The sequence below is a fragment of the Cervus elaphus genome, chromosome 22 (genome assembly GCF_910594005.1).
Source record: "Cervus elaphus chromosome 22, mCerEla1.1, whole genome shotgun sequence".
NCBI classification, from domain to species: Eukaryota; Metazoa; Chordata; class Mammalia; order Artiodactyla; family Cervidae; genus Cervus; species Cervus elaphus.
The window spans coordinates 51896969-51924378 of NC_057836.1; the positions used below are offsets into that span (position 1 = coordinate 51896969).

General features: G+C 42.6%; 1 protein-coding gene and 1 long non-coding RNA gene across 3 annotated transcripts in view; one reads left to right on the forward strand and one right to left on the reverse strand.

Annotated features, from left to right (window-relative positions):
* STAB2 (stabilin 2) overlaps positions 1-9824 on the reverse strand; it is a 174634-nt gene extending 164810 nt beyond the window's left edge. For both annotated transcript variants that reach the window (XM_043880899.1, XM_043880898.1), the window contains exons 1-3: positions 9530-9824; positions 5329-5462; positions 2656-2771 (exon numbers count right to left, since the gene is read on the reverse strand). In XM_043880899.1, the coding sequence (XP_043736834.1) occupies positions 2656-2771; positions 5329-5462; positions 9530-9607 (328 nt within the window). In that variant the 5' untranslated portion in view covers positions 9608-9824. The remainder of the gene's footprint in view (positions 1-2655; positions 2772-5328; positions 5463-9529) is intronic.
* Positions 9825-14934: 5110 nt separating this feature from the next.
* On the forward strand, positions 14935-26565 carry LOC122680053. The gene is made up of 3 exons (XR_006336591.1): positions 14935-15188; positions 17129-17179; positions 26514-26565. It is a non-coding gene; the product is annotated as an uncharacterized LOC122680053 (long non-coding RNA).
* The last annotated feature ends 845 nt before the right edge of the window (positions 26566-27410 follow it).

The window sequence follows — 27410 nt, forward strand, 5'->3', positions numbered from 1 at the left end:
ATTAGAATGCTCAACACCACTAATTATCAGGAAAATGCATGTCAAAATCACAATGACATGTCACCTCACACCCACCACTATGACCATCATCAAAAAGAACACAGCCAACAAATGCTGGAAGGATGTGGAGAAAAGGGAACCTTTGTATACTGCTGGTGTAAATTGGTATAGCCACTGTGGAAAACATTTTGGAGGTTCCTCAAAAAACTAAAATTAAAACTACCACACTGAAGTAGCTCTGTTGTGTCCGGCTCTTTGCGACCCCATGGACTGTAAACTGCCAGCCTCCTCCGTCCATGGGATTCTCCAGGCAAGAATACTGGAGTGGGTTGCCATTTCCTTCTCCAGGGGATCTTCCTGACCCAGATATCGAACTCGGGTCTCCCACATTGCAGGTAGATTCTTTACTATCTGAGCCACCAGGGAACTACCAAATGATCCAACAATTCCATTCCCGAGTATATATTTGAAAAGAGATATGCACCCCAATATTCATATCAGCATTATTTACAATTGCCAAGATAAGATATTAAAGCAACCCAAGATTCCATCAACCAATGAATGGATAAAGAAGATGTGGTATACATAATGGAATATGACTCAGTCATAAAAAGAGAATGAAATTTTGCCATTTGCAACAACATGGATGAACTTGGACAGTATTATGCTAAGTGAAATAAATCAGAGAAAGACAAATATTGTATGATGTTGCTTATATATGGGGTCTAAAAATATAACGACTAGTTAGTATAAGCAACCTTATATAGAGATATAGAGAATAGATATAGAGAATGAACTAGTGGTTACCTGTGGCAGAGAGGGAAGGGAGAGGGGCAAATATTGAGGTAGGAGATTAAGAGGTACAAACTATCTGCTAGGAAATAAGCTACAAGGATATCCTGTACAACACAGGCAATATAGACAGTATTTTATAAGTGGAGTGTAAACTTTAAAAATTGTAATCATTGTATTGTATACCTGTAACATATAATATTGTACAACAATTACAATTAATAAATCCATGGGAACAAATAAAAAATACTTGTAGAAAAAAAGAAAAATTAGAAACACACTGGAAACTCCTTTTTTGTTTTTTTAAGACAAATTCTGCTGCAGGCAGTGGGACTGAGTGGAGAGAGAGCAGACTGTGGTGACAGGTAGCCGTGAACTTGAGTGTGTTCTGTTTACTGACCCCAAAGAGACAAGCAAGAGATAATCTTTAAATTGTATTTCTCACAGGCAGGATGGGACTTAAAGACTTAACAAAACTTAAAGATTTGTTTTAAGAATTAAATCAGATTATACAGGCCAACTACTTCTCTAGTACCTAAAGTTGGCAGTATTGAGTAAATTGAAATTATTGTTCATTTAATCACTAGTTAAAAAAACAGGCAATGTTATGCATATAATATGGGCTCAACTATTTACAAGCAATATGGGGGAAAAAAGGAACAAGGAAATAAGTCAAAGTATTTATAGTTTTCTATGTGTGATAGAATACAAGTCACTACTTTTTCCTCTTTATTCCTTTCTAAATTTTACAAGCTATGTACAATTTGCTCATGTTATTTTAATGAGAAAACACAAAGCAAAAGAGAACTAATCTCTCCCTTTAAGCAGATCCTTAAGATGTTTTCATTACATCTTAGAAGATGGAAAACAAATGGCAAATTCATGAATAAAAATGCCTGATTTTTACTACCCCTCCCTCTCCAAAAGGGATCCCACGTAATTAGCATATTGTCATCAGGGACTTAGTTACTGCTTGAGTGTCAACATCTTTAATCAAGATAAAAGTTCAAAAATAAAAGTCAAGAAAAAAAAAAAGATAAAAGTCCAGTTTCAGCTGAGAAATGTTACATTTGACCACAGGAGTCCAAACTATACCACTGACTCAGGTTTGGCCAGTGGTTTTTCTTACAGTGGAACCTGGTCATTACAGAGTTTGCTACTGCATCCTAAGACAAGTTTTTAGAAGAGTTAATGATTATTTTGGTTGCTGAGCAATAACTACAGTCTTTGAGATACTGTAATCAAATGTCTCTTAAAGAAAACTGCATTGAGATCATACTAGTCCAGCATTCATATTCCCCTTCTATGGCTGCTGCTGCTGCTGCTGCTAGGTCGCTTCAGTCTGTCTGACTCTGTGTGACCCCATAGATGGAAGCCCACGAGGCTCCTCCATCCCTGGGATTCTCCAGGCAAGAACACTGGAGTGGGTTGCCATGTCCTTCTCCAACGCATGCAAGCATGCTAAGTCACTTCAGTCGTGTCCGACTCTGTGCGACCCTATGGACAGCAGCCCACCAGGCTTCTCGGTCCCTGGGATTCTCCAGGCAAGAATACTGGAGTGGGTTGTCGTTTCCTTCTCCATTTCTATGGCTAGTAAACTCTTTTATAAAAATGAGTATCATTTCAGTTGCCCCCTATTCTGACTTGTAAAGGAATTGTCTTAAAGAGAGATCCCTAAAGAGAGAAAAGCAGATATTGACATAAAAGCTGACAGGGCTGAAAAGGTTTTCCACACATGGACAGAAAAGGAACTTTCCAGAAAAAGATGCTAACATTCTCTTTTATCAGGCTTCCTTCCTCTTGATTTCCTGTGCAATGAGACACTGAGAAGCAAATATCAAGGAAACGTGTCGGGCCACTTACCCATGCAGTCTGGGCCCCAGTGGCCTGGACAGCACTGAGGCTGGAGATAATCCTTGCTACAGATATGGCGGCATCCGGGCAGAGACAGCGAGTAGGCTCTGACCTCAAAGGTGTACCTTGAAGGGAAAAAGTGGATGTTCACCCATGATTACAGCAGCTCAGTGAACTCTGGGCAGTGAGATTGCCATAGGTTTTTATTCAGGTCTTTACACTTGCCTATATTTTAAATTATGTAGATTAAACACATTTTGCTTCCTAGATAAAATAAAGCTTAATCATAATTCATCTTTGATGTAAGAGATGGATGAAAAAAATCAGGGAAGGATGAAATAAAGGTGAAATATCTAAAATGTTAGAAATAAAGTTAGTAGATGAAAGAAATAATGTTAGGTCCTAGGCATATGCTAGATGTAGACTTCAGACTTGTCTCTCCACATCCTAGCTGCCAGTGAAAGAAGGGAAAGTTCAAGCATTATGTGATGCACAGGATCTGTGGTTTTAAAATAAACTGACCACTTAGGACTTGTAAATTTTTTGCAGATGCTATAGATGGAAAACTTCTGTGAGAGATGTTCTAAGGTAGGGAGCAATATTTGCCATGGTTTCCTTGAGAGAGAATCATGAGTTCCTTAGAACAGTTTTTGTACCAGCTGAGGAACAGATATTCTATGGAGGTTAAACACTTGTCTATTTACAGAGATCTTTGCATGGATGGCTTATTCCAGGACATGACTGCAGTCTATCTAGAGCATTCTTCCATGACTGTCATTTCTCTTCACTGGGCCATTAAGAATAGTGCGATGCTGAGTTCAAGCTTGTATCCCTAAACCAGTCCCTGGAACGTTGCTGATTAACTACAGAGCTACTGGCTTTGTGGGCACTGGAGCTGGAGATAGAGTTGATTATTTCTTTGGAAGGCTGAACATACTGGCATGGACATTTCTTCACAAAGAAGGGGAAAGGGAGAGCCCAAAAGAAAATGAAATGTCCCCTCAAGAACCAGGCATGGCATAGAAAACAAACTTATGGTCACCAGAGGGGAAAGTTGGGGGGGGTAAATTAGGAGGGATTAACAGATACGCACTATTATATGTAAAAGAGATAAACAACAAGGACCTACTGCATAGCACAGGGAACTGTATTCAGTATCTTGTCATAAACTATAAAGAAAAAGAATACATGTATATAACTGAATCACTTTGCTGTCTACATGAAATTAACACTGTAGATCAGCTATATTTCAACTAAAATTTTATATTAAAAAACCAGCCTTGGATTTGTTTCAGCATGAATGAGTGACATGTCAAAGTCCCCAGTTCTAAAATAGACAGCATAAGTGCAATAATCATATTCTTTGTGTTTGTGGGAAGGGGAAGAAGTAGCAGGGTGGGGGGCGGGGAACACATAACCAAGTGCCCACTTTGGTCATGAAGAGTACAGTATAAAGAATATTTTAAGTCCCCCTATAATTTTAACTTTGAGCCCCAGATCTTTCTGATGTACTTTCTCAGAGAATCTGGTTGCAAATGTGTGCCCACTTTAGTAACTGAATGGTCAACTGCTGCATATCCTTGCTAATACCAGGCCAGTTAATGCTGGGAAACTTCTATTAAAAATGATGACTTGGGATTTTAGAATATAGTACAGTTAACTGCATTAGGGCTTCCCAGGTGGCATTAGTGGTAAAGAGCCCGCCTGCCAATGCAAAAGACTTAAGAGATTTGCGTTTGATCGCTGGGTTGTGAAGATCCCTGAAGAAGGGCATGACAACCCAGTCCATTATTCTTGCCTGGAGAGTTGCACAGACAGAGGAGCCTGGTGGGCTACAGTCTGTGGGCTCACAAAGAGTCGGACATGACGGAAGTGACTTAGCATGTAATGGTGCACAGCTGCATTAAGCAAAGGTGAATTTAAACTAGTGTAATATAACAGAGTTAGTTGTTTCATTTTATACAAAATTTTCCCAGTCCCTCACCCCTGAATTAAAAGCAAGCTCATTGAGTAGTCTAATTTTTAAATTAGGAGACTGAGTAAATTAAAACTTGTGTTTGTATTTGAGCTGCCTGGCTGCATTCATGAGCTGGTGGGCAGAAATGCTCATCATCCTTTGCAAGGATTAAACTTCAATTATGAGAGTTTTGAGGTCAAAAAGAGGTCTTCAAGAAGGCAACACTCACCTAAAATGCAACAAATCTGTCTCCCTTCTCTGGGTTCTATAGTATCAGGGTGCAGAGCTGGTTAGTAAGAGGACTATCGGACCCAAAGCCTTTTTAAATTGTATTTTTAAAAATTAATTTTAATTGGAGTATAGTTGCTTTGCAATGTTGTATTAGTTTCAAAGGAAGACCCAAGGCTTTTAACATGCTCTGACTAGAACTTTTTCCAGAGGAAACAAACCCCAGATTTTCAAAATAAAGAAGGGCAAGATGAGAGGGGAATATTTCTGTGCAACGCAATGTAGTCAATTTTGTATGAAAATGTGAATCGTAATATAATTTTTAGACTCACGGTCATAGTTGTGAGTTGCTGAAGTCTGGGCTCAATGTAACCTTAGAACAAGAAAAAAATCATGGGAATGCTTTGTAGTTTTAAGTCGGGAAGTTTCTATTTGGATTCACAATCCCTTAATTTCCGAGACTCCAGCACACGTACACATCATCTCATGATGAGTACCTGCAGTCTCGGATCCCCGCAATACCGCTGGTAATCTTGGTGAAACCATCTGGGCACTTCATTCCAAGGCTGACTGAGCAGGACTGGCACTCAGTTCTAATTGTAAGGAGAGACTTCTTATCACATCTTTTTCCCTGTGAAAACATAAAAAAGAAAAAAAAAAATCCCACTAGCAGAGCCTGGATTGGCCAATCTCCATTATATTCATGTAAACGAAATGACAGGGATGGCAATGAGGTTGACTGGTGATGACTGGCCAGTCTTTCCATCATATCTGAAAAGAGTGTTGAGATCAATAGGGATCAGTGTCTGCCATGGGAAGCTGTTACTGGTACCATGCCTTTGCCATCACGGATCTCAAGTCTGGAGTCTGGCAAAATAGGGCAATGTCACTATTATATATATTCAAATGGGAAACTGAAAGTATACTGCAGGGTACACTTTTCAAATGGGAAACTGTACGCGGGTTCTTCAAGGTCAATTGTTCATCAATCAACAGGTCTCAAGGATATTCCTTCAGCATCGATTCGGATAGGAATAATGTGGTGTAGGTGTTAAATGAAGCATACAGTTCCTGCCCCAAAGACGTTTACAATCTCGTTACAATCCAGCTAGGATGTAGGCTCCATGAGGGTGGCGACCTTTTTCTATCTTGTCCTCTGCTGTACTCTGAACATGTGGACCAGTGTTTAGCACACAGTAGAGTTTAGTAATGATTTGTTGATTGAATGAATGACTTGTGGGAAATCACACAGACACACCATAAATAGTCATTTGGCAACAGCAAGTGGCAGAGAATTCACTGCTAAAGTGAATGATGCAGACACACTTTGGCCTTGTCTTCGGGTCCCTCATCCATGATTCTGGTGCTGATCTTCCATGGATTTCGCCCTCTTTCTCAAGTTTCCTTCATCTTCCCATCAAGCTTAAGCAGCAGTTTTGTACAATGAAAAAAGATCGAACTTGGGACTCAAAAGACATAAGATTGGAATCAAGCTCTGTATCTTGCTAAATATACACTCTCAAATGAATTCCTTATTCTTTGCCATCATCTGTATAGGGGGGATATTGATAACCACTCTGCAGGTTATTGAGACCTCTGAGTGGTATAACAGGTGCAAATCACCTGGCCCAGTATCTGGAATGTCACAGGCCATAAATGTCAGTTCCTGTGATGCTTCTCTGCTTTTTTTTTTGGGGGGGGGCACATCATACAGCTTTCAATGATATTAGTTCTCTGATCAGGGTCTAAACCCATGCCTCCTGCATTGGCGGCTTCCCAGGTAGCACAGTTCAGTGGTAAAGGAGATACAGGAGGCCTGGGTTCAATCCCTAGATCAGGAAGATCCCCTGGAGGAGGAAATGGCAACCCACTCCAGTGATCTTGCCTGGAAAATTCCATGGACAGAGGAGCCTGGCAGGCTACAGTCCATGGGGTCGCAAAGAGTCAGACATGACCGAGCAGGCACACCTGCACACAAACACAGCCTTAACCACTGGACCACCAGGAAGTCTTGCTGCTTCTCTGTTCTGACCTCTGTGTTTGGCCTGTTGCCTCTACTGGTCAGAGTGTTCTTTCCTCTTCCCTTGGCAACCCAAACCTTGTCTCCTTTAACACCCTGTCACCACGTCCACAAAACCACACTCATCTTTCTTCTCTCAACGCCTCCTCTCCCTACAGCTGGTCAGTGAAGGATGTTTTGTGGTCTCTCCATCAGAAAGACCCTTGCAGGAGAGGACCACTTTCTCCTATTTCTTTGTCATCCCTTGGGGCTGGCACTAGGTTAGGGGTGGTGGGAACATCAGAGCTACGTATAAAGTCACTGAAATATGTGAGGGCTGCATAAGAAGAAAGCTTACATTTACAGGGAAATTTATGGTCATGCAAACTTCCAAAGGCATCATCTTATTTGATCTCGACCACTGTAGAGAGAAGTAGAGGAGGTATCATTATCCTCACTTGAGTGGGGAGAAAACTGAGGTGTGGGAGGTTCAGTGACTCGGGCCAAGGTCACACTGTCAGTGATTTTGATTCCTTGACCAGCCATTGCTCTTCCCTACACACTATAGTGGCATATAGAAAACAAACATGTTTTTACTGGCAGGTTTCATTTGGTGATCATTATAAACCAAAATAGCACCAGAATGTTCTTTGTGGACTAATAAAAGCCACTCTTGGATATTGCTTGAATTCTTTCCCTTTAATGGTTAGGGCACATCTACATTTTTTAAACAGGATTTTCTTTACATTAGGGTTTACCATTTAGATAAGTATATGGGGTGACATTACTTTGTCTTTTCTATCTTAGCAAGCCAGAATTAATACTGTCTTTTCAAGAAATCCCTTAACCTTCAAATGATTCTTTTCAAGTGGAAAGGCTCATTATCTCTCTCACATGGTCCCGTCTGAAGAGTAAACTCAGCTACTGTTGTTTGTGGAGCAATGTCAAGGGAGAAACTGAAGCTCAGAGGGACTAAGTAACACATTCAGGGTTCAACAGTTAGCAAGCCACGGAGCATAGAGAGTGAAAAAGGAGAGAAAGTGTTAGTCACTCAGTCGGATCTCTTTGCAACCTCATGGACTGTAGTCCACCAGGTTCCTCTGTCCATGAAATTCTCCAGGCAAGAAAACTGGAGTTGGTTGCCATGCCCTTCTCCAGGGGATCTTCCTGACCCAGGGATTGAACCCGAGTCTCCTGCATTGCAGGCAGATTCTTTAGCATCTGAACCGCTACAGAAGCCCAGTCACATGTCCTCAAATAGCTGTTAGTTCAATCCTGATTTAACAAGAAAGCCCCAGTTCAATCTTGCCCCATCTAACCTCAGAGCTGGAGCACTTAACCCACATGCCATCTTCCAACATTTTAGTGAAAAACATTATCCGAGTACAGTCAACTGGAGTAAAATTGGAATTGAAAGTTTGCCTGGCACAGGGAGGACCAATGGGGATTTTGGGATTAGCAGGGGCAAACTATTATCTGTGGGATGGTAAGCAACAAGGTCCTACTGTATAACACAATGAACTATACAATATCCCATGACAAACCATAATGAAAACATATGAAAAAATAGATATGTAGAGCTGAGTCATTTTGCTGTACAGAAGAAATTAACACAACATGGTAAATCAGTTATACTTCAATAAAATAAAATAAAAATTGCCTGTCACAAAACAGACTCACAGACACAGAGAACAGAATCGTAGTTGCTAAGGGGGTGGGAGGATACGGGAGGGGTGTATTGGGAGTTTGGGATCAGCAGCTGTAAACTAGTATACAGAGAATGGATAAACTACAATGTCTCATTGCATGGCACAGGATATATCAATATCCTGTGATAAACCATCGTGGAAGAGAATATGAGAAAACTGTATATATATGTAAAAAAATTGCCCGGCACAGATGCAGAGTCATGTTTATGTCTTATCATTCATAAAGCAGAAATCCTAACTTGTGAAATGCATTTTAAATAAATCACTTAGATCATCTCTCACATACACTCCTATATTTTTTTTTTGGCTGCACAGCTTGTGTTATCTGAAGTTTCCTGACCAGGGATCAAACCAATGGCCCCTGCAGTAGAGTGCTAACTTCTGGACTGCCAGCGAGGTCCCTCACATACCCTCCTCTAGCCTAGACTTGCTGCAGAGCTGTTTCTGAACCTGCTCTATGATGACAACTCATGTGAATCTGCTGGTCAGGCAGGCGAGCTGGTGTCCTTCACCAGGCCACTGACTCCACTACCCTGGGTCCTTTGACTACAGCTCATGATAGGTAGACGGATGGATTCCTGGCATTTTGGTGACCTTGTGTTCCTCAGGCATTTATGACCTGACCTGGAATTCCCCAGAGCTCTTCTCTACTCAGCTCTCTACAGTCATTGTTATTTTCAACATTCAGGATGATGCAATGGGAGGGATTCATTAAAACAAACAGAAAAGATAGCAAAATCCACAATGGAGAGAGGAAAGTTAGGGCTAAAATCAGAGATCCCAGCGATTGCATTTTAGCACAGAATAGAATCAGCTGGGTTAGTGCCCCTTCAGACAGATGGATCCTTGTTAGCATCCTATTCTCCATAAGCTTTCTATTTTGTGAAGCCCAGAGAATACGCTTTGTTCATGACCACGCAGGAAAGCAAAAGGTTTTAAACACAATCATGAAGGGAAACAAACTTTTAAAAAACATAAGTTTCATCTTACCTGTTCTGCAGTTTCAGATAGGGAGCAGAGATTTTGTGCCACCAATCCAAGAAAGAAAAGTATTACACTCTGTAGCATGGTGAGGAAATATTCGCTTCTTCTCCGCGTCAGGCACCTGTCAGGACTGTGTAGCTACTTAAATTTAGTTTGATGAACACCCAGTGAATTCTTTCTCATTTCACTGTTTGCTTTTAAATCTTTTCCTCTCCTTTTCCTGGATTGCAACAGATGATATGCGAGAGCTGCCTTTAGACAGGAAAAATGGCCAATCTAGGGGACGTGGTGAAATCGGCCACTCTTAACTGTATACATGTCCTGGCTCAATGACAGGATATCCTGAAGGGGCCGAGGCAGAGACATGATCCGGAATTTTTGTGCCTTGTGAAACTCCCAAGAAAAAGCTCCAGCCTCCCACTGCTCTGCCCATCCTCCTCTGGTCCTGCCTACTGCTGACCTCAGGCCCTGCCAACATGAACACAACCACACCATGGAAAACTGCAAGCCTCTCTCTCTGAATGCAGAGGTCCGAGCTTGTCATCAGGCAGTATATATGGGGGTACCCATAAATGGGCACAATTCCAGGTGCGGAGGGGTTGCAGAAGGCTGGTCCTTGACTTGGGTGATGGTAGTGGAAAACTCTATCACAAAGAAATGTCTCTTTTAAGATGCCATTGGTTGAATTTTTGACTCATCCTTTGGCCTCTTCCAGGTCACTTTAGCAGCAAATAACTGAGTCTACAGGTATCATCTTATGCTTCAAGACCTAGGTCTAATGTCACCTCTTCCAGGAAGGCTTCCAGTCCTGCTCCTCTTGCTGCTCATCTTGGAGGCCCTCCCAGCATTTCGCTCGTCATGATACGAAAGCTCAGTCACCTCCATCCACAATTCACTGTATTTCTGTCTCCTGAGACCAATTACTAATTTCTTGAAGAGCAGGCCTAGCCCTTAACTTCTGTAACTCCAGCAGCATAGAGCAGAGATCTGTATTTGAAAATAAGAAAAACAACTATAGCCAACATTTGTTGAAAACTTACTATGTACTACTCACTCTGCTAGACTTCTCCATGGATTAACCCATTTAATCCTCACAATTCTTGGTGAAATAGAATTGTTCTCCCCATTTTACAGATGAGGTAGCTGAGGCAGAGAGGTTAGGCAACAATTTTTCCAAGGTCACACAGCAAGTAGGTGAGGATCTAGTTTTCAAACTGGGTGACTCCAGAGCTAGTACTATTAACCACTATCCTCTACTTCCTAAAACAAGACTTAGTGTATAAATAGCAGGCGGTGCTCCGGGCTCATTGACATGATGGAAAAATGTCAGCCCTAGCACCACAGAGGATAAAGTCTGGGCTGATCAACTCTTGAGAGGCCCTTGGACAAGGAGATCAAACTAGTCAACCCTAAAGGAAATCAACCCTGAATATTCATTGGAAGGACTGAAGCTGAAGCTCCAATACTTTGGCTACCGGTTGGGAAGAGTTGACTCACTGGAAAAGACCTTAATCCTGGGAGGGATTGAGGGCAGGAGGTGAAAGGGGCGGTGAATGAGATGGTTGGATAGCATCACTGACTCAGTGGATATGAGTCTGAGCAAACTCTGGGAGATAATAAAGGACAGGGAAGCCTTGAATGCTGCAGTCCAGGGGTCTGTAGAGAGCTGGACACGACTGAGTGACTGAAAAACAAGCACCAAAACAAGCTTAGGGGATATCTCATGACGCCGAGGTCACTGGGAGGCGCACAGTTAAAATTAAATAATCCTAACTACAAAATCTTTCCCTCTGGATGTTTGAAACAACATTATATTATATTGATCAGTAATCCAGGAAGCTTCTGGTACAGTTAAGCCCTTCAGAGGCTAACCCAGAGGTCTGAATGAGAAGACACCAGATGAGGAAGTCCTCACAATCCTTTGGTTCAGTGGATTTCAACCTCATTTAGAATCTTGGAGGAGCTTAAATTACCACCCCCCCCGCCCCCGCCACCGCCCCTCAGCAGTGTCTACACTGCTCCAGAACAATCAAAGCAGAACATCTGAGGGGGGGGCACAGAAACCAAATCTTTCAGAACTTTGTAGATGATTCCATTTGCAGGGCTGACAGCAGCTTAACAATGGACTATTATTGTGTGAAGTCAATGAAGTTGAGGTTAACCTGTTAACAGAGCTATGTTACCTTAACTAATACTTGAGGGGAAGAAGCTGAAAGCATTTTTTCTGATTCTTTTCTCTCTGAAAAACATGGATTAGTGTCTGTGCCTAGGAATGTGTCGGATTCCTGTGTGTGGTGGGGCCGGGAATGAACCCATATTTGCATTTCCTAAATGGTTGTGAAAGATGCTTCAGGGGGTTAGGGAGAAGAATTCTATTAGATAATTTTGAACACCCTGCCTCTGCTGTACCTTTCTTATGGATTGACCATGCTCATTAGCTCATTCAAGTTTCTGAGAATCTCTCAGTAAAACATAAGGTAACAAAACCAAACAGTTTCACTTTGCTGAAAGCAGTATTTTCTAAAAGTTTTAGACCAAGAGAGCTTTCTCTCTTTGCAAACTAACCTTACCACCTCCAGGTCTACATTCTATTACATTTTTTTTTTTTTTTTAAGGGAGATACTATCCTAGACTTTAGCAGGTTGAATATGCCATCTTTAAATAGTTCAACATTAGGGTTTAGAAATTAGCTTGCCAGTGGCCATGGGGATTTTGCAGTCTAGGACCTGTTCACACACTTTATTAATTGCATCAGAAACATTTCTAAATACCTGGCTTTGTTTAGCAATTGAATAGTTTTATTAATTTTATTTCTGTTAGGCTCATTCGATTGCTGTGAAAAAAGGTTCTTCAAGTTATTTCAAATCTCTACCACTGCCTCTGCAATACACATGCAATGAACAAGTGCTTAAAATGGTGCAGTGTTCAACCATTCTTAATATTACTGTATTATTAAAATCTGCTGATGTCATAGATGACTGCTACACAAATCCCTACCCTTAGGTAAGGTGCTCAACCATTTTTAATATTACTGTATTATTAAAATCAGCTGATGTCATAGATGACAGCTACCCAAATCTCTACCCTTTGCCCAGCAGAGCTGCGAGGTGGCTCTCAATTTCCTCTGTCCTGAGTTGACCCAGTTTGCTGACCTCTGTGTGCCTCACGGGGTGGGATGTCATTTTCGTTATAGTGGATCCTGTTCCTTCTTGCTGATTGTTATAAATTGTCTCTAGCCTTTCACGGTTGTTTTCAGACAAGGATTTTTAATCAACAGTACTTCACAGGCAGTTTGTTCCCTCCAATATCTGCTACTGTGATGCTGACAGTTGTTTAAGGCCTGGAAATGCTTTTCTTTTTCTGTTCTCTCCTGCTTCCTCCTCATGTCCCCCTCGGCTGGCACTCACCTCCCTACCAGCCCCCCTCCCCCCGGGATCTGCCCTCAGTGATGACAACATGAGGGGTGATCATTTCCTCGTAAGAGAGAGGGTTAATTTCCTGATTGGAATCTGGAGACGTTTCCATATTGGAAAAGGCAACAGGGGGGCGGGGACACTTGCTGGGTTACATTGTGGAGTATCCCCTATGGCAGTAGGATTCCGAATTGTCAGTGCTCCTTTCTCTACATCATGCCAGTTATTGAGATTTTAGTCCCAGTCACTTTGCCTAGGTTTCTCTGGTAGCTCAGAGGTAAAGAATCTGCCTGCAATGCAATGGTCTTGGGTTTGATCCCTGGGTGGGGAAGATCCCCAGGAGAAGGAAATGGCAACCCATTCCAGTTTTATTGCCTGAAGACTCCCACGGGCAGAGGAGCCTGGCAGACTATAGTCGATGGGGTCACACAGAGTTGGACACGACTTAGTGACTAATGGCTTCCTGGGTAGATCAAATGGTAAAAAGAAATCTCCCTGCAACGAGGGAGACCTGGATTCCATTCCTGAGTTGGGATGATCCCCTGGATAAGGGCATGGCAGCCCACTCCAGTATTCTTGCCTGAAGAATTCCATGGACAGAGGAGCCTGGTGGGCTCCAGTCCATGGGGTCGCAACACGACCTAGAGACTAACACTAGTGACTAAACCACCGCCACTTCAACTAATAAAACGTTTCACATGTGCCTTGAGCAGCCTTCCACAAAGGGAGAATCATCATTTTCACATCACCATCACAAACACACACACAAGCTTTTACACACGCCAGACACTCAATTTTTAACTCACTTGGGCTTCCCAGGTGGTGCTAGCAGTAAAGAATCCCCCTGTCAATGTAGGAGATGCAGGTTTGATCCCTCGACCAGGAAAACCCCCTGGACAAGGGCATGGCAACCCACTCCAATATTCTTGCCTGGAGACTCCCACGGCCAGAGGAGCCTGGTGGGCTACAGTTCATGGGGTCACAAAGAGTCGGACACAATGGAAGCGACTTAACACACACACATGCACAACCCCCTTTTGCAGATGAGATTGAGGCAGACAGGGGTTAACTCACTTGTCCAAGGTCACAAGACTATGAGTGATGGAGTGGGAGACCAGTGAAGGCAGTGTGAAGCCCCAGCTAGATGCTGAGCCATCATCCACAGGCCCTGCTTTGGGTCTTGAATCTTGAACAAGGTGCTTCTGGACTTTCGTGAAGCGGCGAACAGAGGTACAGCTGATACTTCCGAAGGTAGAAAAAACCTAACCATTTACTGGGAAATCAACTGTATCTTTCGCTTTGCAGGGGAATAGAAAAGGCCAGAAATTGAGCTGTAAGGTGAGTTTTCTGGTCAAAATTTACTTTTCATTCTCTCTGCAGTTTTTGCTAGACTGAGGAAGAAAAAGAGCTCAGAATGGTGGCTACCTGTTGGTCTCTCTTGAGCGGCTGTCTAGAAAATGGAAAAAGTTGCTTTACGTAGCTTTAACTTCTCCAAGAACTCCTAGAATTTTTCCAAATGAAAATGGGGCTTTGGGAAATAAAAATGTAGAAACGGGAAAACAAGACTACATCCCTGAAAACGTTCAGGGATTGAACGTTGAAATTGTTACTGAATCACGTTTGTTAGCCAAAACGCTGGTGCTGAGGTTTGCAGCAAACAGAAGGGATTATTTAAAAGAGAGCGGAAGGAGAAAACTGGAGATATCCCAAATCTGCATTCCCAAAGGCAAGAGGCCGGGGTTATTTATGGGGTAATGAATAACGAAGCAGGGCGGTCCAAGGCTTGGGGAGCCTGGGGAGAGGTGATTGGAAGGTGTGATAATTGACATTCAGCTCAGGTGTAACTAGGTTACTGGTATCTGCAAGTTCAAAAGGTCACTAGGCGGGCCCGCGCATGCCCAGTTGGCGGGTGGGTCTGGTCTTGAAAGTGAAAGAAAGTGAAGTCGCTCAGTCGTGTCCGACTCTTTGCGACTCCGTGGACTGTAGCCTACTAGGATCCTCAGTCCATGGGGTTTTCCAGGCAAGAATACTGGAGTGGGTTGCCATTTCCTTCTCCAGGGGATCTTCCCTACCCAGGGATCAAACCTGGGTCTCCCGCATTGTAGGCGGACGCTTTACGGTCTGAACTACCAGGGGAGCCCCCAACTGGTCTTAACCAGCTCAATTACAACTGGATGCCCATGACTTCAAGTTGCTGGAAAAGAGTCAGGCGGACATCTTACTCTCCAGACCGTAAGCTTCTTGGAAGACTTGTGAGTTTTGTAGTAACAACGAAAAGGATCTTGATTAGTGAAGGTAGATTACAGGTGAAGTGGGTTTTACCCACGATTTCAAAATCAGGGAGAACTCTGGAAACGCCGCTCATCCCTACTCAGACCCCTCCAAGCCTAACATGAACGTTGATGAAATTTAAATTCTGGCCAAGGTGGAACAAGCATAACGAACAAAACAGACTTTCAAAATCTCAGTTTGTAATTTTAAGCAGTATTAAATGTAGTCTCCCAGGAGAAGAGAGAGTTTTTAACTAGCTTGTGCTGTAGCTTGCGGATTTTATGCCGAGCAGGCATTTTCAGTGGAATCCAATTTTTTAATAGGAATAGCTTGCTGATGATTATCCTGGATATTCTTCCTGTGTACTCATTGGGTAGAATTCTTGGCATCTGAAATATCTTGGCCAGAGCATAAAATCTTTGCTTCTCTCCTTCACATCTTATTCAGTTCATTTCAGTCGCTCAGTCCTGTCCGACTCTGCGACCGCATGGACTGCAGCATGCCAGGCCTCCCTGTCCATCACTAACTCCTGGAGTTTACTCAAATTCATGTCCACTGAGTCAGTGATGCCATCCAACCATCTTATCCTCTGTCGTCCCCTTCTTTTCCTACCTTCAATCTTTCCCAGCATGGGAAAAGACTTTTCCCAGTCTTTTCAAATGAGTCAGTTCTTTGCATCAGGTGGCCAAAGTACTGAAGTTTCAGCTTCAGCATCAATCCTTCCAATGAATATTCAGAACTGATTTCCTTTAGGATGGACTAGTTGGATCTTCTGGCAGTCCAAGGGACTCTCAAGAGTCTTCTCCGACACCACAGTTCAAAAGCATCAAATTCAGCGCTCAGCTTTCTTTATAGTCCCAACTCTCACATCCATATATGACTACTGGAAAAACCATAGCTTTGACTAGAGGGAACTTTGTTTGCAAAGTAATATCTCAGCTTTATCTTACAGCAACACTGAAACAATTCAACAGCTATTTATATTCCAGTTAGAGAAATTACTAAAAAGAAACCTACATTCTTTCTGTTTGTTTGTTTTAAAAAATTTTTTCTTGTATCCATCTGCAGAGCAATATGGGAGAAGGCAATGGCACCCCACTCCAGTACTCTTGCCTGGAAAATCCCATGGACGGAGGAGCCTGCTGGGCTGCAGTCCATGGGGTCACACAGAGTCGGACACGACTGAAGTGACTTAGCAGCAGCAGCAGCAGAGCAATATTGAATTCTTTTTTCTTTGCCCTTCTCCCTTCCCTACTTTGGGTAAAAAATATCTTTCATTTTTCTAGATCAAAGGACTTAACAAGCTAAACTGAAAGTAGCCTATATTTTCATATTTTTTATGTAAACAATGGAAGTTTCTTTTTTTAATTTTGTTTTTAAAATTTATTTTTAAAATTAATTTTTATTGGAGTGTATTCTGGGCTTCCCAGGTGGTGCTAGTGGTAAAGAACCTGCCAGCTAATGCAGGAAATAAGAGATGAGAGTTCGATCTCTGGGTTGGGAAGATCCTTTGGAGAAGGAAATGGCAATCCATTCCAGTATTCTTGCCTGGAGAATCCCATGGATAGAGGAGCCTGGAGGGCAACAGTCTGTAGGGTCTCAAAGAGTCGGACATGACTGAAGTGACTTAATGCTAGCTTGGAGTCTATTCTACTGTACAGCAAAGTGAATCAGCTACACATATACATATATACCCTCTGTTTTGGATTTCCTTCCCATTTATCATATCATGTTTTGAATAACCTCTTTAAAAGGTCTTCAAGTAAAAGTCTAAATAATATTTTATTTGGCCTGGTTTATATATGTTGTGGTTCCAAATACTCCCAAATACTTTTGAATAGACATATGTTGAGTCTAACAGGATGCTTTTTCTGTTGCTACCACACTGTAAATTTTACTTAGTCTTTCTTTCGTACAACAGACATTTGTGGAATGCCAGACACCATTCTGGGTTCTCAGGACACAGAAGTAGGTAAGTCATGTTGCATTGTGCATTATAACTTTAACCGTTCCCTTGTGAGATAGACTGGGAAAAAGGTGATATCTTGATTTGGTAGATGTGAAAATGGAGGCATTTGCCTGTTATGATAAACCAGCTAATGAATGGATTATCATAGTTCATCTAATTCATTCATTCAAATGCTAAACTGAGTTGAGTCTTGTCTGTTTGTTGTCACATGAGACATGGTCATGACCACCAGAAGTCCTGAAGAGCAAATATAAGGAATAGGATTGAGATTCATACAACCACAGACATACTTGTGCCAGAACTGAAGTGTACCGATTCCCAGTGGTCCGTTGCATGATCAACTGGTCTTGCTGTCCATGGCATAACATGGCATGGCAAATTGGGTGGGTTGAGGCTTCCCGTTTTTTGTAAACAGACTTGGCCGTGTTCCAGGACTGTGTACCACACCAGCTCTCCACAGCAGGTGGTGCGGCAGACGCTTGCCAAGCCTGCTTCTCCCTTCAGGGCTTGTCCGGCCTGGAAGCAGCCTTCTCCTAAGAGCCATTTGATTCATTTCCTTCTAGCTTTTGTTCAAACCCACCTTCTCCCAGAGACACGTGCAGACTATTCTACTGAAAGCTCCCACCCCAGTACTCCTGCTTATCCTGAGATTTTTTTCCTCACTCCCCCCAGTTAGAATATATGCTCATTTAGGGCAGAGATTTTTGCCTGTTTACTTAACTGATAGATCTCAAATATCTGGAAGGGTGCTAGATAGACAGTAAGCACTCAATACAGATGACTGACAGAACTCTCAGAAGTGAAAATTTCTCAGCTACATAAACAGGTTAGATAATTCAAGTAAAACACCACCATCACCCCCCAAAACATTATTGAAACATACTCTTCTTTTTTCTTCAAGTTCTCTGAGCCGCAAATCAATTCTTTCTGCTCTTGACACCACTCAGTTCTGCCATAGCCTACTTCTCTAAATGCGTCACTCTAAAATTTCCCTGTTGCTTGGTGAGTTTTTTCTACATCTTTTTCTGTTGGATTATTATTCTGATTCCTGGGAAATAAAATTCTTGTAACTTTTGTTAAACATTTTTTCTATTTCTTACAAAGTAGTTTTCATCCACAAGTCCTAGGCTCTTTCCATCTATGATGAATATAGGTTGAGAAAACAGAGTTAGTTCAATACATACAAGGGTCTGGCTCCAGCTATGCCCTGAACTACTGACCTTGACCTTGAGCAAGCCCTTCAACTTCGATAATGAAATAAGAGGGTTGAATGTTGTGATATATAATCTGCTTCTCCACATTTACAGCATATTGTAATAAATAATTTCTTTGTGTAATATAATAATTTGATAGTAATTTAATGTAATAATAAATAATAAAGTAAAACATTTCTTTCCACATTTCTCACCCTAAGATTTCTCTCCCTCCAAATTTCTTTAAGCCTGAACACGTTTGGTGATTGACTTGAATTCTGGGTGCATCCTAGAGGACTATAACTAAATTACTTTCTCTCCCAAGTAGTCTGAATTGGCTTAAATCCCTCAAAATGACTGTCTCAAAGGAAACAAACATTCCAGGATTTTGAGAAGAGGGTGGTGGGCATATAATTAAGCTAGGATTTATTGTCATGGTGGTATTTTGCCTAAGTGATTTCATCAGCCTGCAGAGGAAAAGATCAGGCTGAACCATATGAAATACTTTTAGGTCAAAAATAAACTTCACGGGATGCACCCCACATGTACCTGTGTAGCACCATTCATGATGCAAAAACAGTTTAAAACTTAATCTTCGCAGAGAGGCACCCTCGTAGTCCATTGTCATTTCTCAGGGGCTGGATTTACAGGGAGGTGATTATCGGGAGTATAAGATACCAGGGCTCAAGCGACTGTCAGTTTGAGTTGAAGTGTCCTGTCTCCAGGTGGCACATCCACTGGGGTCATGGCATCGCCTCTCCTTTATGCTTCCCCACAGAAGGGAAGGGCTGAATGTACAGATGGATAAACGTCCATGCCTTCACCTGGCCCTGAACACCCCTCCTGGTTCCTCTGCGTTGTGCTTTGAGAGAGTAAATAAATGCATGCACTTGTTGTTAGGAACTGACAGGGCAAAAGGATTTCCTGCACACTCATCAGATCCTGGCCCTTGCAGGAGTCAGCTTTCCCAAGCAGGGGATGTGTCCAAACACGTGTCTCCCTGTTCTCTTGGCCCTTTCCTTTTCCTTTGTTAGGGCAAATCTTTCCAGGCAGCAGACTTTCTTTTTTTGTGATTTTGTTTTTCCTTTCTGTGGAGACCAGTCAGCAGGTCCTGCTTTAGGCAAAATTGTAAAGTAGGCAATGTTTCTCTCTGGCTTCCCCCCTCCCTCCATGTCACCATCTCACTCCCCCCACTTCATTCATTGCATCAACCAATCTTAACTGGGTGTTGTTATCCATCCTCAGGGCATCTTTCTGATTGGAATCTTATTTCAAGATAATATCCTAATTCTTAGTTAGAATTCATTATTTTTTTTAAAAGATTTTTTGATGTGGACCGTTTAAATCTTCACTGAATTTGCTACAACACTGCTTCTGTTTTATGTTATATTTTTTTGGCCCTGAGGCATGGAGGATTTTAGTTCCCTGACCAGGGATCAAACCTTCACCCCCTGCCTAGGAAGGTGAAGTGCTAATGCCTGGACTGCCAGGGCAATCGCTAGTATTCATTATTAATCAATTAGTCAGTCAGTCAGTTCAGTCACTCAGTCATGTCCAACTCTTTACGACCCCATGGACTGCAGCATGCCAGGTCTCCCTGTCCATCACCAACTCCCAGAGTTTACTCAGACTCATGCCCATTGAGTCAGTGATGCCATCCCACCATCTCATTCTCTGTCGTCCCCTTCTCCTCTCGCCTTCAATCTTTCCAGCATCTTTTCGAATGAGTCAGCTCTTCATATCAGGTGGGCAAAGTATTGAAGTTTCAGCTTCAGCATCAGTCCAATGAACACCCAAGACTGATCTCCTTTAGGATGGACTGGTTGGATCTCCTTGCAGAGATCCAAGGGACCAAGGGACTCTCAAGAGTCTTCTCCAACACCACAGTTCAAAAGCATCAATTCTTCGGCACTCAGCTTTCTTCACAGTCCAACTCTCACATCCATACATGACCACTGGAAAAACCATAGCTTTGACTAGATGGACCTTTGTTGGCAAAGTAATGTCTCTGCTTTTTAATATGTTGTTTAAGTTGGTCATAGCTTTTCTTCCAAGGAAAAAGCATCTTTTAATTTCATGGTTGCAGTCACCATCTGCAGTGATTTTGGAACCCCCCAAAATAAAGTCTCTCACTGTTTCCATTGTTTCCTCATCTATTTGCCATGTTGTAATGGGACTGGATGCCATGATCTTAGTTTTCTGAATGTTAAGCTTTGAGCCAACTTTTTCACTCTCCTCTTTCACTTTCATAAAGAGGCTCTTCAGTTCTTCGCTTTCTGCCATAAGCGTGGTATCATCTGCATATCTGAGGTTATTGATATTTCTCCTGGCAATCTTGATTCCAGCTTGTGCTTCATCCAGTCCAGCATTTTGCATGATATACTCTGCATATAAGTTAAATAAGCAGAGTGACAATATACAGCCTTGACATACTCCTTTTCCTATTTGGAACCATTCTTTTGTTCCATGTCCAATTCTAACTGTTGCTTCTTTACCTGCATATAGATTTCTCAGGAGGCAAGTCAGGTGGTCTGGTATTCCCATCTCTTGAAGAGTTTTCCACAGTTTATTGTGATCCACACAGTCAAAGGCTTTGGCATGGTCAATAAAGCAGAAATAGATGTTTTTCTGGAACTCTCTGCTTTTTCTATGATCCAGTGGATGTTGGCAGTGTGACCTCTGGTTTCTCTGCCTTTTCTAGAACCAGCTTGAACATCTGTGAGTTCACTGTTCATGTACTGTTGAAGCCTGGCTTGGAGAATTTTGAGCATTACTTTGCTAGCATGTGAGATGAGTGCAATTGTGCTGTAGTTTGAGCATTCTTTGGCATTGCCTTTCTTTGGGATTGGAATGAAAACTGACCTTTTCCAGTCTTGTGGCCATTGCTGAGTTTTCCAAATTTGCTGGCATATTGAGTGCAGCACTTTCATAGCATCATCTTTTAGGATTTGAAATAGCTCAACTGGAATTCCATCACCTCCACTAGCTTCATTTGTAGTGATGCTTCCTAAGGCCCTCTTGACTTCGCATTCCAGGATGTCTGGCTCTAGGTGAGTGATCATACCATTGTGGTTATCTGGGTCATGAAGATCCTTTTTGTATAGTTCTTCTGTGTATTCTTGCCACCTCTTCTTAATATCTTCTGCTTTTGTTAGGTCCCTACCATTTCTGTCCTTTATTGTGCCCATCTTTGCATGAAATGTTCCCATGGTATCTTTAATTTTCTTGAAGAGATCTCTAGTCTTTCCCATTCTATTGTTTTCCTCTATTTCTTTGCATTGATCACTGAAGAAGGCTTTCTCTTCTCTCCTTGCTATTCTTTGGAACTCTGCATTTATTGGTTAGTAGCTGGTGATAATTGTTTGGTATTTACATAATAATTTTTGATATTTACTTGATCATCATGAGCATTTATCCTCCTAATTGTTCAACAGTTATTTTTGTTTCTCTTCTTTTCCTCTCCACTGGTAGAACCAGCCATTCCTATTGATCCTACATTCCCTAGTGGCTCAGATGGTAAAGAATCTGCCTACAGTACAGAAGACCTGAATTCGATCCCTGGGTCAGGAGGATCCCCTGCAGAAGGAAATGGCAACCCACTCCAGTATTCTTGCTTGGAGAATTCCATGGACAGAGGAGCCTGGGAGGCTACAGTCCATGGGGTTGCAAAGAGTCAGACACGACTGAGTGACTGTCACTTTTCCTTCCTTTTCAATAAGTAGACTCCTAGCATAAATCTGAACACTTCTCTTCATCCTCACCTCTCTCACCTTGGTTCATGCTGCCATCATCTTTTGCCTACATTATCATAGTACCGTTGTAACACCCTATTTGATCTCCCTCCTTCCCCTTTTGCCCCCGAATTCATTTTTCAAACAGCAGTCAGAATGACCTTTTAAGCATGTAAGACCAAGTTTTCCCTGCTTAAAACTCTTGAATGACTTGCCATCACATTTTCAACCAAGCCCCAACTTATTGCTGTGGCTTTGGGTCCTAGCTGATTTGATCTCTGGTCTTCTCTGTGGCTTGCCTTGTAGCTCAGTTGGTAAAGAATCTGCCTGCAATGCAGGAGACCTGGGTTCAATTCCTAGGTCTGGAAGATCCCCTGGAGAAGGAAATGGAAACCCACTCCAGTGTTCTTGCCTGGAGAATCCTATGGGCAGAGGAGCCTGGCGGGCTGCAGTCCATGGGGTCGCAGGAGTCGGACACGACTGAGCAACTAAACAACCACCCCCACTTCTCTCTGGCCTCGTCCTGAAGCACTCTCTAATGCACTCTGCTGCACCCTGCCTGCCTTTATTCTGTGTCATCCACACCTCAAGTTTGTTCCCGTCTTTGGCATTTTCAAATGCTGTTCCTCTGCCTGGACTGTGCTTCTCTCTGATTTTTGCACAGTTGACTTTTTCTTGTCATCACCCCTCGAGGTCATCACGGAGCCCCAAGCTGAGCTCCTGGGCCGCACGACAGGTTCCCACTAGCTCTCTCTTTTACATCTGGTAGTGTGTATATGTCAGTGCTGTTCTCCCAATTTGTCCCACCCTCCCCTTCCCCCGCTGTGCATCAGTTCTCATTGGAATGTCACTTCACAGAGAAGCTGCCCCTGATCACCTCAGCAGAGTGGTCTTCTAGACACTGTGTTACACCAGTCCACTTTGGTTCTCCACCTAGTGCTTATCCCATGTGACAGTGTCTTATTTGTTACTGGTTCTCTTTCCCTCACTGGAATGAAAGCTCCCTGAAAGCAGTCTACCCTAGGCATTTCCCCAGGGCCTAGAACAGTGCCTGATACATAGTAGACAAATATTAACTTAAATTGTTGTTGAATGAATTTAAAAGTATTAATGTGCCTGGTTCTTAACCTAGTCCTCTCAAAATTCCTTTGAGAAAAGTACTATTATTTTCTTTGTTTTACAAATCAAAAGGACAGAGGCAAGGAGAGCTCTTTAAGGAAGGCTGGATACATAACTTGTAGGGTCTAGTGCAAAATGGAAATGCAGGGCCCTTTCTTAAAAATTGCTCAGAATTTTTAAGATAGAGACAGTCAGGCAGAGTAAGGAGTTAGAGAGCTGGAAAAGGCATCTTGAGTAGGGCTTACAGGGTAATCCTCACTGGAAATGTGAAATGTGAGAAAGACCCAGGGTTGCTGAGGGGATTTGCTGAGTGGATAGTCAAAAGTAGTATTGCAGATACAGGGAACAGCAGGAGAAATGGTCCATAGGTGGACGTGGTGATGGGAGATGGAAGGTAAAAGTCTCAGTGAAGATTCTGGAAAATGTTGGAGGGTTCTGAGTAGAGAAAAGACGTGGCTTTGTCAGGAAGCTATCATTCCAGCTGATGTGCTGAGAATAGATCTTGGAGAAGCAAGTGGGAAGGCTTTCAACAGGTATTGCAACAACCAGGCAAGAGATGATGTTGGCTTTAACCATGGTGGAGCATGGAAGTGGTGAGGAGGAGTCAGACTCTGGATCTATTTCCCAAGGAGGATGAACAGAATTTGTTAATAGTTTGCATGGGAGGCAAGTAAGAAAGAGAAGAGTCAAGGATGACTTCGATGCTTTTGACATGAGTAACTCAAAGAATAAGGTTGCTATCCATTGGAATAGGAGGGTATGAGTAAAGCAGGATTTTGTAGGGGATATTGAGAAATTCAGGCTTCCCAGTTGGTGCTGGTGGTAAAGAACCTGCCTGCCAGCAGGAGATTTAAGAGATGTGGGTTCGATCCCTGTGTTGGGAAGATCCCCTGGAGGAGGGAATGGCAACCCACTCCAGTATTCTTGCCCGGAGAATCCCATGGACAGAGAAGCCTGGCAGGCTACCATCCATAGGGTTGTAAAGAGTTGGACATGACTGAAGGGACTTAGGAGGCAAGCAGGCATTGAAAAATTTAGTTTTGGACATGATACATTTGAGATGGCTACTTGATATCCAAATGGAGAAAGGGATAGTTGAATAAATGAGGCTGGAGTTACACAGATATTTGAGAATCCCCAGCACTTGTAGGTTGTATTTAAAGCCTTGGGTTAGGGTATATCAATACAGGAGTGAGAGCAGGCAAAGAGTCAATCACTTAGCCCGGGGACACTGACATTAGCAGGTGCAGGAGAACCAGGTGAGGCAGGAGGGAATGCTCGCCTGTGTCCGTGACGATGCGAGGTGGAAAGGACTGGTGCTATGCTTCTGGACTTAGCAGGATGGAGGTTTTTGGTGAACTAGACCAGACCAGTTTCGATGGAGAGGTAGGGGAGAATGCCTGAATGGAGTAGGTTTAAGAAACAATGAGATGAGAGGAATTAGAGATGGAGAAGATTCACTTTTTAAACAGTTGGTTTCTCTACTAAATGAGGAGCAAAAAATAATGTAGTAACTGGTAAGTGGGGAAATGAGTCAAGGAGGGATTTTTGGAAGATGAGAGAAATAACTGCATTTTTATATGCTCATGGGAATGTTCCAACAGAGAGGGAAAATTGGATGATGTTCCTAACTTCAGTTTTGAAAAACCATTGCTATTTATATCGTCCTAATTAATTCACTACCTGGTACTGCTGAGATGTATAGATACTGAAGTGACAATTACTTCTGGCCTTGAGACTTCTGCAGGAAGCTTTGAAATGTTAAATGTTTGTTTTTTATATGTTTGTAATCCAGATGGAAGGGAGATAAGTTTTAACTAGGCTCTGTGAAGAGTCTAGTATACATACACAAAAACAACTCCACATTGTCTATCCTAAGTAACAATGTGACGCCTATAAACCAATGACTTATGTCCTAACTCCACCCATCTCTTTCACATTCCCACCCCCCACATTCCATACAGGAGCCCCAGCCCAGGGTTGGTCCTTGAGAGGAGGAGTCTGCAGTGGGCTGGGGTGGCCTGTGCAGGTCTCTAGGACATCTTGTCTGGTGGCGCTTTGCTGCAGTGAATACCTTTGTCGGAGATCAAACACGATGTGGAGCTATCACAGACTCTCAGACAAGACCCCCAAACCATTTGAAATAAATATTTCCCCAACTTCTTACTCCAAGCTGTGAAAATCACCAAACAGTTGTACATTCTCTAGGGTTTACGTTTTAGCTCTCCATTTATGAGCTGTATAAAGGGCTTCCCTTGTGGCTTAGCTGATAAAGAATCTGCCCGAAATGTGGGAGACCTGGGTTTGATCCCTGGGTTGGGAAGATTCCCTGGAGAAGGGAAAGGCTACCCACTCCAGTATTCTGGCCTGGAGAATTCCATGGACTCTATAGTCCTTGGGGTCACAAAGAGTCGGACATGACTGAGTGACTTTCACTTTCTTTCAATCTTGGACAAGCCATATAACTATTAGGATTCTTGGGCTCCTCAAGTTGACCCTGTTCTGGTTTTGACTTTTTTTTTTAATTATTCTAGCTTTGCTGAATCTTTCTGGAGATCTGCATCAGAAATTTTTTCTTTTTTCATTTTCACTTTCTCTCTCTTTCTCTAGTTGAGGACCTAAGTAACCTAAGAAAAATACAACTCAAGGGTTCATAATTTGTTAAAAGGAAGTTTGTTTTCTTATTGCAGTTAATATATTAATACACAGCATATAACTTACCATGTTAGCAATTCTCCAGTGTATAGTTCAGTGGCATTAAGTGTTCACATTGTTGTATACACGTAACGATTATTTATCTCCAGAACTTTTTCATCATCCCAAACGAAAATTCTATACCAATTAAATACTAACTCCCCACTTCCCCCCTCACCCCAGCCCCAGGCAACCACCATTCTGTTATCTGTCTCTATGAATTTGACTATTCTAGGTGCTGAATACAGTGGAATCACAGTATTTGTCCTTTCGTGTCTGGCTTATTTTACTTAGCAGAATGTCTTCAAGGTTCATCTATGTCCAAGCATGTGTCAGAATTTCCTTCAAGGCTGAATAATATTCCATTGTGTATATAGCCACGTTCTGTTTACCCATTCATCTTTTGATGGGCCCTTGCTTGGGGTAATTCTGCCTGTTGGCTACTGTGAATAATGCCACTACAAATACGGTTGTACAGATCTCCATTGAGTCCCTGCTTTCAATTCCTTTGGATCTGTATCTGTGAACTCAGATAAAGAAGTTTACGGAGGCAAGCTCAAAAGAGCAGAAATCGAGTTTTTTGTTTTTGTTTTTTCTCAGGAATAGCAGAGGAATTGCAACTCCCCAAATGCATGCTGTAGAAGTCACAGGTAAGTCATTGGGGGTTGGGGTGGCTTGTATCCATGGGCAAGGAACGCAAAGAGCAGGGTGTCCGACCAGAGTCCAAGCAGTGAGTTCACTGACTTAAGGATGGGGAAAGGTTTTTGGCAGGTGTTTATTGGTCAGGAGATAAGTCTCTGTCTTCTGTAATCAGGCATTTATAGGAAATCAGTCTTGGTAGGTTTCAGTTGGTAGGTTTCATTCTTCCCAGGGTGCATGCCTGAGAGTCTCCATTTCCTGTCCTCCAGGTCCAGAAACCCTCCCACGTTCCCAAGAGTGGAATTGCTGGTGTTGGTTCATAACCTCAGGACCTTTTGGGGTAAAATCTGAATCTGGTCCCACAGAAAGTAAGGAGAGACCCAAGAAAGAGGCGGATGGTGCCGGATTGATAAGTGGCAGTTTTAAGAACCAAAGGACTTTTACGTTGCTTGTCCCGGGGGTGGGAAGATGAGCAGATCTCCATGCCTGGAGCCTTAAAAGTTTATACAGATGCCTTAAAGTTCATTCACTTGCACATCCAGAAGGTCTCAGCAACCCGTTGCTATCTCAAGGCTGTGTCCTTGAGGCAGCTTCTAGGTTGGGGAAAGCAAGCAGATTGTTGGGGAAAGCAAGTGGACAGGGGAAGGGGTGAGGAGCTTCTGATGCCAGCATCCAGCTCTGGGGACAATCAGTGGTCAATATCCTCTCCATGACCCCTTCCAGCAGCTGACCATGTGGTAGTTCTCTTTAATTTTTCAAGGAGCTACTATATTGCTTCCTACAGTGGCTGTACCATTTTATATTCCCGTGAGCAGTGTGCAAGTGTTTCAGTTTCTCCACATCCTTGCCAACACTTGT